General features: G+C 57.0%; 1 protein-coding gene across 3 annotated transcripts in view; it reads left to right on the top strand.

Annotated features, from left to right (window-relative positions):
- Positions 1-12,572, top strand: part of LOC144717763 (protein FAM110B-like) — a 39,009-nt gene extending 26,437 nt beyond the window's left edge. For all 3 annotated transcript variants that reach the window (XM_078593391.1, XM_078593390.1, XM_078593392.1), the window contains one exon: positions 157-12,572. In XM_078593391.1, coding sequence (XP_078449517.1) covers positions 157-576 — 420 coding nt within the window. In that variant the 3' untranslated portion in view covers positions 577-12,572. The remainder of the gene's footprint in view (positions 1-156) is intronic.
- The last annotated feature ends 2,512 nt before the right edge of the window (positions 12,573-15,084 follow it).

Raw genomic sequence — 15,084 nt, 5'->3', positions numbered from 1 at the left:
TTCACGTGAAGGCCTTGAGGTGCGCCTAGCCTGGCACGAGCAGCACTGCGTTGATATCGCCGCCACTTCTTGGCGAATGGCCAGCCGCTGCCACTGTTGTCATCGTTCCTAATTGTTCGTTTCTGTCCCTGCGTGCGTGTGCGCACCGTCGGCCAGGGCGAGCTGGAGATGAGCACCCATAGCTCTCCGCGCAAGGCCTCCGAGGCGGGCAGCAGCGGGAGCGGCTGGCGCCCGGCGCTGCAGCGCTCCAAGTCGGACCTGAGCTCGCGCCTGGCGCGCACCGGCGCCGACATCGAGCGCTTCTTCAACTACTGCGGCCTGGACCCCGCGCTGCTGGAGGGCGATGGCCTGGAGGGGCTGGCGCGCGCGGGCTCCGACATCCTCTCGCTCAACCTGCAGAGCGCCAGCGTGCAGAGCCTCAGCTCGGCGCCGTCGCACCGCAGCAGCCAGGTGGAGGCGGAGGAGCGGCAGCGAGCAGCCTGCGCCATCTCCGTGGTGGAGCGCAATGCCCGCGTCATCAAATGGCTCTACAGCTGCAGGCAGGCGGTGCTGCACCAGAAGGCCAGCGTCGTGTAGGTCGCCGACCGCCCCCCAACGGGCCCCCGTTGGACCCCGACAGTCCAGCCACCCCCTCCCGCCCGCGCGCGTGGAAGCATGCGGAAATACATTTCGCGAGCGAGCCGAGGGAGGGGACGAGAGAGCCGTGCGAATGCGCCGCCACTCGGCAGGCTCGCCGCACGGCTAAGGGAGTCGTCGTCCTTGTTGTTGTTGGCTTCATGCCCAGGCACAAGCGCCTACGTGCAGCGGATATCAGCCGCGTGCGTTTGTCATTGCTCGTAGCTCAGGTGCATGGCTCTCCCTGTGACCTGTGGGGGTGGGGGGGTGCGACTGTGGCTGAGCGGCGTCACCGCGTGAGACGGCGAGGTGCGCTCCTCGCCGGAGCGGCTTTCGGGTGTGCACAGGCGGCGCAACTGTCCCGGAGACCACTGGCCGAAGGGGGGCGCCCAGGGGGTGGAGGCTAATTTAATTCCCTGCGGCATAGCCCATGGCGACCATGCTATGCCCCTGCTACACACCATGGTTTGAGTTTTAATGATTTAAAGGATTTCACGAGGCCAAGGCGACTGAGAATATGTTCTCAGCGTGTTGACGTTACGGAGCGATGCGCTTGCCGTTGGTCTCGTCCGGTGCAGCCCGGGGGCCTGGCTCTGCTGGGTCCAGCACCACGAGCCGGCTCGCGGACTCAGCCCTGCACCGTTCGCCCTCCTGGCTGGTCTGAATTTAAGCAACAACTTAAAACAAATTCGAACTCAGCGTTTTATTTAATTAGATTAAAAAGGGGGATCTCCGCTCCCAGGGGAGGTCGAGGTTTGTTTCGAGAATGTTGAGATACCGCTCTTCACGAGCACCGTGGTCACGGCGCCCCCTCCGTGCCCCCACGTGCGCGTGTGCCGGCCCCGCACGCGTTGCCAGTACTGGGCGGCTGCGTGTGATGAGTGTGTGTGGACTGCGAAGGGGCGCGCCAAGGAGCCGCACCGGTTTGTCCATCGTGATACGGCCTCGTCGCCGGCGTTGCGCGTCATCCCCGCTGCCGCCGTGCAGCTCTTCGCGCTCGCTTGGGCCCAGCTGCTCGCATGCACCAGGAAGCGTTTGCCGTTGCGCAGCCGCTCGGCTCGCTCGGATCTTGACCGACCGATTGAAAGTGGAGCGAGTCGAGCGAAGGCGACTGGGCTTGACGCGTCCGCCGCTCGAATGACGCTCGTGCCTGTTGGCGGTTACCGGGCCGCCGGTGGGAATTCCACATTGCTACGGTGGAGACCGGCGTCTTCCGTAGAAACAATTTGCCGTTGACTTCCCCGTGGTGCTCAACGCCTCCCTTTTTGATCGCAAGCCAAGGATGCCGTGTCGGCGTTCCTGCCCTAGCAGTTGCCGGCACGGTTGAGCGAGCAGGAGGGGTGGGGGGGTGGGCGAGCAGCGGCGAGAGCGGCGCTGCCGAGAGAGGGCGCTGTCATTGTGTGGATATGAGGCGGTGTTTTTTCATGACTCGTGTTCCGTGTTCTCGACCAACACTAACGGATAGCCTTTACATATCAACACGAGCAAAGTTTATGTTTTACAGGGATACCGTGCATCTAAATTGTGAAGCTCAAAACCTTACCCGCGTGATGTCCTCTAACTTATTTTTGTCGAGGAGAAGAATATAATTTGTGACGATATCAATAATGGTAGCTTTTTATTCTGCCACAACAAAGCTTGGCCCGCGTCCTTCCAAGTTAGAGGCCCGGGGTGTGGAGCTGTAGCTCACCACTCGGCGCCGGCTGCGCGGGAGACGGACAGTGTGCTGCGGTGCCTGGCAACATGGGGCACGTGGGGCGACTCGGCAGAGAGGGAGCGAACAACCGTCGGGGAGAGATTCACGGGTACCGCCGTGTCTTGCGTCGTGTTTCAGCAATACAACGCTGCCGCCGCGGCCACTGCTGCTGCACTTGGGTTTGCTGCTGATGCTGAGCCCGCGAATCACTTGAGACACCGGCGCGGTGTGTTTCCTCGGACCACGTGGCCGCATTTACCCTGTGCCGCACGTAACGGGGGAGAAAGTGGGGCTGTCCCAAAGTGCGGAGTGACGCTGCTGTGAGCCGCATCTCCACGCGCCGCCCGCCCCAGTTAGACCACCCCCCCCCCCCCCCCGCTCTACGGCAGCAACTACGGCGGCACTGCTTTGAGCGATCCAGAATTGGCTTGCGATATTCATTGGTCACAGTCAGTGGTGTTATTTTAATTATTGTGTTTGACATTGCTTTTAACGTGTTTTATATTGGTATTAATAAAGAAAAAAAGCAATAGAAGTAACAGAAGCTGTGAATGGGCTGATTATAATCCCCGTGGAAGGCACCAGGTGTAGTGGGGCAACCCGAACCGCGAGGACGCGCTGATTGCAGCGGTGACTCGCGGCAAGGGTCGTGCTCCTCAGGGTCGACGGCTGTGCAGCGCACGCTGCACGCTGCACACTGTCGTCGTGAGCAGCTGATGTGGGAATCGCCGCAACTCGTCGTGACTCGTCGTGACCACACCGTGCTCCCTTGAGGTGGCGTGGGGAGGCGAGGACGAGCTGTGGGCAGTGGGCGCCGATTCGGAATTCGCTGTGCGGAACGAAAGTCGCCCCCTCGGCGTAGACGAGATAAACCGCCAGCGCTCGTTGAAACTTTGCGCGGATTTCTGTTCCGTGCCCGTCTCGCAGCCAGCTGTGTTACCGACCGACAAGGGGTATTAACGATTGATACGTCAAATTGCAATAACGAGGCCATAGGTACGACCGCGACGGTTCTGGAACCGGCTTGAGTAGACGGATGGAGGGACGAAGCGCCGAGTCAACCCCAAACTGGGATTGGAACTCTCGCAACCTTGCGACCGCGAGCCGCTCGCTCCACCGCCGAGCCGCTACCCTCCTCTGCACTTCACGATGGCGGACGGAGCCCGTGCACCGGCAAGAGCTGCGTGTGCGACATGCCAGCACGGCGGCCGTCTGTTGCCAAGCGAATCCACTCGTGTGCAGTAGGCTTGTTGATCGGTCGCGCTTGGAGTGACATCTCGTTTAAACAACAAATTACGTTGCCTAAAGGAATTATCTAAATTAATGTACCAGCCAGTGTCCTCCACAATGAAGGTTATCCGTAAAGTAATTCGATGCAAGAGAAGTATGTGAAAGCCACCTTCTGCTCTCGTAATAAAGAAGTAAATCAAAGTGATAACTTCCTGCGAATCGCAGGAACACGTTCCCCAAGTGCAGAGACGTCTCTCAGACTGCCACCGCTGCTGATTTCAACTCCACAAGCCCGACAACTGGCAGCGCTTGCAGCCCCCGTAGTCTTGCGTCCGCGCTCGCCCCGGTGTGAGCAACGTGGCCGTGGCGAGCGTGCGAGCTGGCTCGCCGACTTTGAGTTACGCACAGAGGGGCACGGCGGCGGCAGCCAGAGACGGGGAGCGCGGCCTGGGTTGGTGTCGCAGCCTCGTCGCGCCAAGGGGTCGGGTGTGCCCCCGGTGGCGCTCCAGTTTAAGCCGCTCGATCGGAGAGGGAACTTTATGACCTCTTGACCTGTGGGGCGAAGCAGAGTGGAGTAGCGACCGCTTGCCTGATGGGCGTTGACACCCCGTGAAGTCGCTGCTGCTCGTGCCTCGCATTGTTCATAAATTGAGTTGTGCAGTAACAGAGTGTACGACGAGCCGAGTGAGTCGCAATGTCCACCCTCCTAGGCCAACCCCTAGGGGGGGTCCCTCCTGGTAAAGTTCCCCCCCTCCCCCCAACGTGATCCCCTTCACTATCCCTGAGTCGTCTTTCTAGCAATTCGTGGCGAACGCTTGCATTGTTAAGAGACAGTCGCGAGGACATTTCACGTTGTGCTTGAGAGGATTTGATATTCGGTTGAACGTTCGTGATGTGCGTCGCAGAGAGTGCGTGGTGTGTCCCCGCGCCCTGCTCTTGAGACCTAACCTTTTCGACATAACCCCATCAAGCCTCGTCCACTGCGCCGGCCAGTCTGAGGCAAAGGTGATCCCTGCTTCCCGCACAATTCACCTTTGCGCCAGGCTGGTCCTTTGTGCCGTGGCTGCGCCGTGTCTCTGTGGTGGCCAACGCTGCTGTGTGGTGGCTGGTACTGCTGTGTGTGCATGCATGTAGAGAGACAAAGGTGGCCGAGCATGGTGCTTGCCACCCACCCCCTCGTGTGCCATACTAGCCTTCATAGGTGCGAATCGCTAACAGCACTTGCTCCAACAGTCTGTTAAGGATATACGGGGTATCTTTGTCTTAGGTGGCTGGCGCTACTGTGTGTGTGTGGTAGTTGTCACTGCTGTCTGTGTGGTGACTAGAGCTGCTGTGTGTGTGGTGGGTGACGCCGCTGTTTGTGTGGTGGCCGGGCCTCCAGTGAGTGTGTGTAGATCGTGGGGGGTCGCTGTACCCTCTCCGTAGCCGTGCACCGCGCGGTGCCGCTGCTGACCCTGTGTGGTCGCACGACGAGAATCTGCGTCGCTCCCTTTCCCTCTGAAGATGTCCGGAGCAAAGAGGGCCCACGTTGGGCTTGTTAAAGAAACTTTTTTTTATTTACCATTGCGTCGGTTAATTTGGGTTTGCGCGCCATTCTCACTATCGAGGCTGTCATCCAGGCAGACGCGCTATGTGTCGCGGACGGGTGCAGCCTGCGGTAGGTTCGCAGGATGCGGCAGTCGTCGCCTCGCGTAATCCCAATCGAAATTTGAAAAACGAACGTCACTGACACCGGCACAACGTGGCCCACGACGCTTTTTAAAATCGAATCGTGGAATCTTTCCGCGTCCACTGTGGAGCAGACAGCCGCGTCACATTCGCCCTCAACACCCCCCCCCCCGGTATTAACCGGGGCGGCCGCGAGGCTCGAACCGCACACCTGTGCAACAGCCGGGAAATGCGCTCCCCACTCGGCCACGTCGCCGCCCTGAAGTTACCAGCAGCGCACGCTGCCGCAGAGCCCAACCGAGCAGGAACGAGGAGGGGCTGCGTGACCGCCGGTAGCCATGCCGGCGTTGCCGGCGTTGGCGGCGCTGGAGTGCGAGGGCCGGGTTGGGCGTGCGAGGGCACGACGATCTGAGGCCACGTCCCGTCTTGGGGGTCGCGCCGCAATTTTTGTTTGGTACGATGTACGACGTTTCGCTCCGCGTGCTGCCGAGAGCTTATTCGGTTCCACGCGTCGAACGTGAGGCCGGAGGGACATGCGGTACGACGCGGGCAGAGAGCCACGCAGCAGCAGCACAACCACGAAGCCGTTCGTTGGTTCACACCCAGCGCTTAATCGTTCTTAATTAACGACAAGATAATTATTTAACGACTAATTAATTAACTTGTCATACATATTTAGTGTCCACTGACAAATCGTATATTTTATAACATCCATCCTGTCCTACCCAGGAAAAGGTCAAATTCAGCGAACGCAGTTCTGTTCGCGCCCAGTCGTATGCACGTGTGTTCATGTTGAACTTCTTTCGCAGTCCCCTACGTGTGAATGCCTGTGACGCACGGACACGTGCACAAGGAGATTCACGATTGAGCTGAAGGTGCCAGGGATTGGTTCTGCAGCGTCGCAGGTGACAATAGGGCAGGGTGCCCGCACCACACTTGCTCGCATCGCAGCATTCAAAAGCAATGCTGCTGGATTTTTGCCACAGAGGTGGCCTGGTTGTTTCGTGCAATGTACGGCCCTTTGTCGATCCACTTCTGGATGAGGGCCTGGTAGGTCGGTGGCGAGATGTTAACTACCTCGCCTGGTATACAATAGGTCGTGGGTTCAATCCCGACCCCGATGCCTGTTGTATATTTGGAGTTTGCGTGTTCTCCCCGTGGTCATGTGGATTTTTCTCCTGGTCCTCCGGCTTTTCCCTCCACATTTCGAATCAACATCACGCGTTTCGAGTATTTGGCTGTTATAAATGTCTACGTGATAAGCCACTTCGTTGAGCTATCATTTGTGGCCAGGTCGCTTGTGAAAAATAACTACTATATAGCTCAGTGGGCCTTACCTGGTAAAATAAAAATAGTTGATCATTTTTGTACTTTACCACGCTGGTCAGTGCAGGTTAGCGAAGGAAGGAGGAGTGGGGGGGGGTAACAATGACCGCTTCAGATGTCGCTCGCCATTGACGTTAGCCCTGGTTGGTAAAGGAAGCTCCGGAAGTGGCGCGCGACTCGCCACCGCGCCGCTGCTCCGAGCGGGCGACCATCGATTCGGGGCACGGCTGGAAGTTGCGGCCATGAGTCGCCGGCAGAGTGCAGTCGGTGGCAAGGAACCAGCAATTCCAGCAGCCATAACGAGAAGTATTCTGGACATGGTGTGCCGGGGGAGGGGGGGGGTCAGATTGATTTTCCGTTTCACCGACCCGGCTAAAATTAAGCCATGTGCATAGATATGAATTCATTGCCATCCTTATTATAAAATATCACAAAGGAACAAGGCATAATCGCCATACGCGCGGAGACAAATGCCACTTGTTCATCGGGCTTGTGCATACATTGTTTGCACTTGACGCTGTGAGTCTCTTCTTGCACTTTTGTAAACGCGGTGCCGTAGCTCCGTGGAGGGACGAACCCGTGGCGTCCCGATGGCGACGCTCGCCACACGAGCGCTTCCACAGCGGCACGCACGAGGCCTGGTGCTCCCCTGGGGTCCCGTCCCTCATGGCTGCCTCATCCAGAGCTTGAGCTCTCACCAAGAATATACTGGGTGTGGTGTGCCGCGTGCGGAAACATCTTTCGCGTCGCTGGTGTGGCAGATAATTATTACTGTCGTGCAGTAAGGGGGGGGGCGATGTTGCAGCTGTGTGCAATCCCATTTGAGTAATTTGCAGGTGATTTATTTCAGCATTGGGATGGTTAGCCAATACCAGTTACATTTTTTTTCCGTAGCCACAGAAATCCACAGCCATAGCGGGGGGACACACACCCAGCCGATATTGAACCCGGTTCTTATTCGGCGCTGAGCTCGGCGTCGAACCCCCGCTCTGTCTTTTCCTCTGAGTGTCGTCCCCCGTGGTCATCTCTTGCACCACACTCGTTACGTTTCCTCTTGGCTCTGCCACCAGGCCCCTGCACGTTTTATACACAGAGCCTATAATGTTGCTGTCGCGTCGCAGTTGGCGGTCCGTCGATCGAGTGAGCGCGCTTCTGCAAGGCCCCTCTCCGCCGACCTGAGTTGCCACCGCTGCCCGTCTCGCTGCTCACGTGCCGCCTCGTCGCGTGCGCGTGTGTGGTGGCGTCGTGGCGCAGAGGGGAGAACGGGCCGCGTATCCCCGCCTAGGCGGACCCGGGCTTGAGTTTAGGGGCCGCGCCCTCATGCCGTGGCCGAGTGCCGTGAAGGGGACCGTGGCGCTCCGTTACTCGCGGCCCGCTCGCGCAAGGGCCAGGTCACGGCGTGCGTGACGGCGTCTGGCCTCGCCGTCCATTCTCGCCGCTCCCTGGGCTTCCGTACAACTCTGCGGGAGCGCACGGACAGACGCTGTCTATACCATTACGACAAAAATGCTTCACCAACCCGCACTGACCAGCGTGATGAAGTACGGTCAAAGAATCTCCCGTGACCGACGGGCCTGGGGGGAGGCCTTCGTTCAGTAGTGGATCGACAAAGCGCCGTTAATTATCTCGTGATAATTACAGAAGTCACGACCGCAGATCGCGAATAACGCCACGCCAAAAAACAACTCCGCCGGTGACGTCGTTGAATGCAAAAACCAAGCCGAGCGTAGGATTGTGGAGCGTGGCGACGAAAGCGCCCCCGCCATGCCCCTGCGGAGCGGGGGGGGGCAGCCTCGTGTGTGACCTGTCCCCGAACCCCCCCGGGGCGATTTGTCAGGTGCCCGCCGCCCTCCATAGCAAACGAGTCCGCTCTCAATCAACCAGACTTGACCTGGATAGAACGGAAACTTTATTGTTTCCCCGTGCAGTGTTGGTTTCTCGATTCGGCGCGTGCACGTGGTGTTATTTGTTGGTGAAGGGAGGCGTCCGCCCTTCCCTGCGCCGTGTCCAAGAAATCGGTGTCGTCAGTGGCGGTGTGGTGGTGTAGTGGTTAGCGCGCTTCGCTACGAACCTGGCGACCCGAGTTCGATTTCCGCTCGTGGCCAAAACACCAGTGACGATCACTTGAGCAACCGGTCCTGGGCCTCCCCTCAGTCGACTCGGCCTCAAATGAGTACCTGGTGTGGTGTGTAAACATCGCCACTGGGGAGACAAAGGAGGCTGGGCGTGGTGCTTGCCACCCACCCCCACCGTGTACCGTTCCGGCCTTCATAGGTGCTCGCTAAAAGCACTTGCCCAAACAGTCTGTTAAGGCTACGCGGGGGATCTTTGTCTTTGTTGTTGGCTGCACCCGGACTGCTCTGTAATGCGTTTCCACCCCAGAAGTTTTAACGATCCCAGCGATGTCTCGTTCAGTTTCCATCGCAGCGTCGTCGTTATTATTATTATGGTGATTGTTACTCTGACTTTGCGGTTCTTGTCCTGATGATGCTTGACGGCGTCTCGAGCGAAACGCCGCATACCTCATGGCTGCTACATTTAGTTGTGAGCGTCGATTTTTCAACTCGTCCATGAGTTTAGTAACAAATATTACTACTACTACTACGCTGCTTAACCTTTATTCGGTTGACCCTTCGTGTTTCTGGCTCTGCCATTCGTGCATAATCGTCAAGGTTCTGTGCATTATCATTTAACGCAAAGTGCACCACCGCTGCGTCGATGATGAAGCCCGGCCACAGTTGGCAACGCGACGACCAGGACGGCCGTTTTGCACCGGATTGGCCGAGTAGCGAGAGCGGTCGTCGTACGGGAGGATGTGGAGCGGCACCTTCACTGATAAATGCCGTTGGGCCACCGCGGGTCCAGCCCCGCTCCGTGCCGTGCCGGACGCTGCCCCGTGCCGGACAACATACGCCAGACCTTCCACCCGCAAAAGCATCTCTGGGGTAGTCTGAACACATACTCTTTGGTTTTTTCGATAAAGTCACGTAGTTAAAAAAGAAAAGAAAAATAAATTAAATCACGACGTTTTGGAGGCAACACAAGTTTCCGTCTTCAGGTGGCACCGTCACAGCAAAATTGATACAGTGACTTTACCGAAAAAAACAAAGAGTATGGACCCTTGCAGTCACGAAAACTTCAAATCTAGAAGTCTGAACTCGTAAGTGGCATTTGGAAAGATCCGCACGACGACTCGCACGGTGACCGGAGTAACTTGGAAAATCGTGGGAACGCCAAAGCTTTTTCTTTTGTTCGAGTCGGTCATCAGCTTGAGGCCAGGCCGACTCGGGGTGGCGGGGGGTGGGAGTCTACTCTGGCCGGCGATCTTCTGGTGCGAGCGGCCCCGAGGTGGGACACGCGAGCGGGGTGGCTCCCGCGTCCGAGCGACGCACGCGCAGGTTGAGAGAGGCACGCGCAGGTTGAGAGACACACGCGCGGTTTTCAAAATGTAACTTGTCGTTGTTGCTGCTGCCGCCGCCTTGGGTGGCCGGTACGCAAGAACAAATAATAGAAACTCGACACTGTGCACCGATAACACGCTGCCCTGAGAGCAAAAGTAAAAAAAAACAACATGCGACGTTCTGGCCAGTGGCTCTTCAGAGGAATGGCCCAGCAGAGGCCCCGGTGGTTCCTCCCTCGTGTCTCTGTTGCGGAGGACGGCCATTCATGTTGAGGGCCAGGTGTTCTTGACAAATGGGGTTTTATGTTCGGACGACGTCCTGTAACGTTAATCATAACAGCATGATTACAGCGCCGATTTCAATCTTAAACGTCGTAAAATCGTCGTCGTCTTTGTTTCCCGGCTGTCGCCTGTCGCATCACGAACCGACGAGCGCCCAAGGGCCGTGGTCCTCGATGCGACGCCGGTGGTGGTCGGGACCCCCATGTGGCTCAGGGCGGTGGCGTTTTTGCCAATGGCGCGAGTTGTGCCGAGTGGCATCGCCGCGGTGTATGAAGTCCCACCTTGCTGACGGGACTCAGTCACCGTGGAAGCCAGTGGAAGGTGGCATTGTTTAAACGGAAACTTCGAGAAGCGTGTTCGGAAGATGAAGAAAAAAACCAACCCCCGTAGTTCGATGCTTTAAATGTCATTTAATTTTGCCGATAAAACCGACCCCCCCTGATCGGCTCGCGATCGTGTTCATACTTGACGTGCAATGAGGGTAGGCGCAGCCAAATCTGAAGCGAGGCGGGGGGGGGTGTCGCTGGGAAAGGGGGCGGGGACCCCCGTTACCCCCACCGGGGTCTGGCGCGGCGTGCCAGACCCCAGTGGCTGTCTGCATCGGCCGCATGGGAGGTGTTGCGTGTGTGTGTTGTGTGCGTGTGCTACCCATGGGTACGCGTTGCCAACGGATTTATGGGAAACTTTAGTGTGCATCCAGGAGCGACGTGAGCCTCTGTAAAGCAATGGTGATGAAGCAAAGCGTCGAGCTCGATGAGTGTCTGGGAGACGGCGGTGGTGGCGATGCCTCGGCTGTTGCTGCTACTGCTCGTGAACGCGCCGAGGGCAGCGGATCCCCTCTGCCGGGCTGCCGCACGCTGCTGCCTGTCGCTCGGCTGCCCGTCGCTCTGCCTTTCAGAGCGGTGTGCGCACGCGCGCGTGTGTGAGTATGTGTGCTTGTGCACGTGTGTACGTGTACGTGTGTGTGTGCGTGTGCACATCTTGCACCTATGAAGGCCAGAACTTCACATGAGGAGGTGTTTGACCCACACCACACCCAGCCGCATATTGTCTCCCCAATGTTGATGTGTGAACGCCGCACCATTTAAGGTTGGGTCGACCTAGGGAAGGCCCAGGATCGGTGCAGATATTCGTGAGACCATAATAGGTCGTGAGCAGGATTCGAATGGTGCGGTGTGTAAACATCGTGTGGTCCTGGCCACACAACCCCCTCGTGTGCCATGTTGGCCTTCACAGGTGCTTGTGAACAGCACTTGCCCCAACAGTACGTTTATGCCGCACGGGGGATCTTTGTCTTTGTGCGAGTGCGTGCTCTTTGCGCGTCCTCTGAAATGCGGTTTCCCAGGTCAGGCTGTTTGCGCCGCTTCCCCGTCTCAAGGCTTTCGCCACGCACGACGACTGCGGGCGTGCTGGAGGGTGCTGGGATATGCCCCCCGTGGCCAGTCGCCGCGTGGCGCAAGCCCCAGGGGGAGGTGGCGTGGCTTGGCACCAGTGTCGGATGAAGCTAGTGCGGGGCCTGTAGCGGATGTTATAAAGGGGCCCTAAATGAAAGAACAAACACGTAAATATTAAAACACAAATATTTAACTTGCACAGTAAAGTAATTGTATTTTTTCATTTGCCATACAACCAGATAATACGACAAATCGCTAACCTTAAACACCCAGTCGTTATAGTACTATAGTCATAGAGCAAGTGCAGAATCACTGAACCGGAATTGATAGCTTAAAAGCATTTAGCGCGGGGCCCTTGAAAGTGCGGGGCCCGTAGAATATGTAGCTACCTCTGCTTCTAGGATCATCCGGCACTGCTCGGCATGCAGCCCCGACCTGGGGACGGCGCACTTGGGTCGCCATGCGGACGACGTCCGTCGTTTTACCGAGCGCGGGCTTTGCGAAGGAACTCGATGGAGCTGCTGCTCACTTGAAGAAAAAGGCCGAGGCAACGATGTCAGTACTTGAATTGCTGGTGTTAAAGCAGCAGCCGCACATTCCACAGAACAGAAAACTGACCGGAGGTTTATATAGATTTAAACAAAACAAAAATGGTGAATCGTTGAGCTTTTTTTTGTAACGTTGAAAAACACTGGATGAGCGGCGGATCGGGCTCTCGTGGTTGCGTTTGTACTCGTCGCGTGGAATATTTTGTGACTAGAGAACGTAGAAGCGTTGGTTGAAGGTGGCGTGCGGTGAGCGTGCCGGGGGCATCGGGGTCAGTGGTTGGTGGCCAGCGGTGGCGTCGCTCTCCTCGCTGGACCCGGGGAGTGTAGGCACAGGCGCTGCCATCGGTTCGTGCAGTCGGTGTTCGTGGTTCTGTGATGCAACCCTGCCCAATAAACTCTTCTGCTGTCCGTGAGATCCCGGTGGTGGCGTCGTTCATTTGCAATCCCGCCATTCTCTCTTCTGCCCAGATCCATCTATCCGCGCGCTTGGCTTCGTAACGGTGCGGACGAAGTTCAGCGTACGCACGGCAGGGCGCGGCCGTCGCCGTTGTGGAAAGAAACTAAAGGATGCAATGATTGGATTTTTCAGAAGCAGAATCTTTACTTATCCGGCAGAAATCCGATGAGCTATGAAGCTCTTTTTCACACAGATGTGCAGTAGGGGCACAGGGTCAAAGTTACAACGACAAACACACACACAAAAAAAAGCATTTTCTCTTGCTCCACGTGTAATTCCGGTGGATGAGATCAATGCAGAAGTGGAATCAGCAGGAAGGAATCTTCCCACGTAACCAGGCTGAGATGACGCCCCATGAGGTCACCGAAGTAATTGAAAACAGAAAGTGACGATGACGAACAGCACACGATCCGGAGTGCAAAGTTGAGGAAGGGAAAGCATTTCTCGCGGTGCCACGGCGACGACTCTTGGTGGCACGGAGCGGCCACGGAAGCCGACTGACTCCACAGGAGCCTCCGACTTTGGTCTTGTGGGGGCTGGGCCCCGTGTTGGGGCGCCCCTTCCCGCAAGCTCGTGCCATCCCTCCGCTGTGGGCACCATCAGACGTTGGAGATGCTCACTTGATAAGTGAGCATTGATAAGTGAGCACCTCGGCCAGGTGCCCTGGTGGTTGCCAGTGGCTGCGAAACCCTCGCACAGCGACCTCCGAGAGAGACCTTCGAGTTGACCACTGCTCCAACACGGTAGGGGGCCTGCGGTGTTTCGTCCACGTGGCAGCCAAGCCGATATCTCTTTCATCTCTCGTGCAACGCGTACGCAAGTGATGTTACAGGGCCGCGTTTACTGGCACGGTTTGTGGCAACGCGTACCCATCGGTAGCACACACAAAACACAACACACGACAACTACGACAACCACCATTCGCCACTAAGTGGCGGTGACGTCAACACGACGCTTGTGCCAGGCTAGATGTACGTTGAGGCCACGTGAAGTGTCGAACGCCCGCTGGCAGGTCACGGGGCAGACCCAGGTGTCACGGGTCGACTGAGATGACTGGCTGATGATGCACCACCTGTGCCCCCTACTGTGCTAACTTACTGTGCTTTAGCCACCCGGCGCTCCGCTCGTTTTTGTGAGCGTCCCTCCTCCGCCCTCCGTTGTTGTTGGAGGGCGACTGCCTTCAACTGCCCAGTAGCGTCCTTCATGAGCCTCCTCCACAGAGGCCGATCTTGACACCGCTGGTACCAGTCATCGGCAAGTCCACTCAGCTCCACATCCTCCTGTACCACATCACTCTATCTCTTCTCTTGCCCGTGCTGCGCCCGTTTAGCCCTCTCGATCCGGCCGAACAAAAGCTGTTTAGGCATGCAGTGCCTGGGCATGCAGGCTACATGACCCAGCCAACGCAACCTTGCCTGCCGGAGGAGCTCACCGATGGGACTTTGTCCAGATCTTTCAAAGATATGTGAGCTCCTCACGCAATCCAGCCTGGTTTAAACCAAGATGGATGGTAGGTAGGCCAGCTTAAATGTTTCTAACCGGCGAAGATGTTCCTTTAGGGGGGTCCACGTTTCGCAAGCATAGGGAAGGGAGGGAATGACTGTGGCCGAGAAGACCTGAAGCTTTGTGCGGAGCGACAGACCAAGTAACTTCCACACAGCGTTACGCGACCAATGAAAAGATAATGCCGCTTGACTGATTCGGTTTGAGACCTCTGCTGTCAAACTGGAGCCGGTCATGAGCACACTGCCCAGGTATGGGAATCTCTCCACTCTCCTCAACTGCGCTATCAACAATTGGGAGTTATGGGGGTAGAGTGTCCGATAGTACAAAATACCCAGGCAGGTGCTTAGTTTTGGTGGGGCTGACGGAATGGCCCCACCTCTTAGTGGCAAGCTCTAGTTTCAGCAGCAGCACGTCCAATATCTCTGAGTGAGCAGAAATTACCATATCATCGGCATACATAAGATGTTTAAGCAATAGGGAGCCATCTCTTGACTGCTCCCGGGCATCGATCAGCCTCCCATTGTATCTGTACCCGATGGAAATTACTCCGGTACATCTATTGATGGCTTCACGAACTACGTGATCGAAATAGATGTAAAATAATGTGGGAGCCAGAGGACATCTCTGTCGCACCCCAAAGTGAACAGGGAATGGCTTCAACTCCCAGCCACGTAGTTTTACCCGGGCCCGCTCACCATCATGAAGGTCCTTAAGGATCGTGAGCAGCGGGTCAGGGACTCCGAAAGCACGAAGAAGAACCCAGAGCCCAGGCCTACTGATGGTATCATAGGCCTTGACCAGGTCAATAAAGCAGAGATGTAGGTCTTGTTGGAATTCCCTACACCTCTGCTGTAGCATACGGACAGAAAATATGGCATCTGTGCAGGACCGCCCTTTTCTGAAACCACATTGGGGCTCTGCAAACCTCTCGTCAGCGTGCCTGACAAGGCGATTCCCGGCAC

Source organism: Lampetra planeri, chromosome 4 (assembly GCF_965212315.1).
Source record: "Lampetra planeri chromosome 4, kcLamPlan1.2.h2, whole genome shotgun sequence".
NCBI lineage: Eukaryota > Metazoa > Chordata > Hyperoartia > Petromyzontiformes > Petromyzontidae > Lampetra > Lampetra planeri.
Note: the sequence above shows the minus strand (reverse complement) of the source record. Positions and strands in the feature narration are given on the sequence as shown.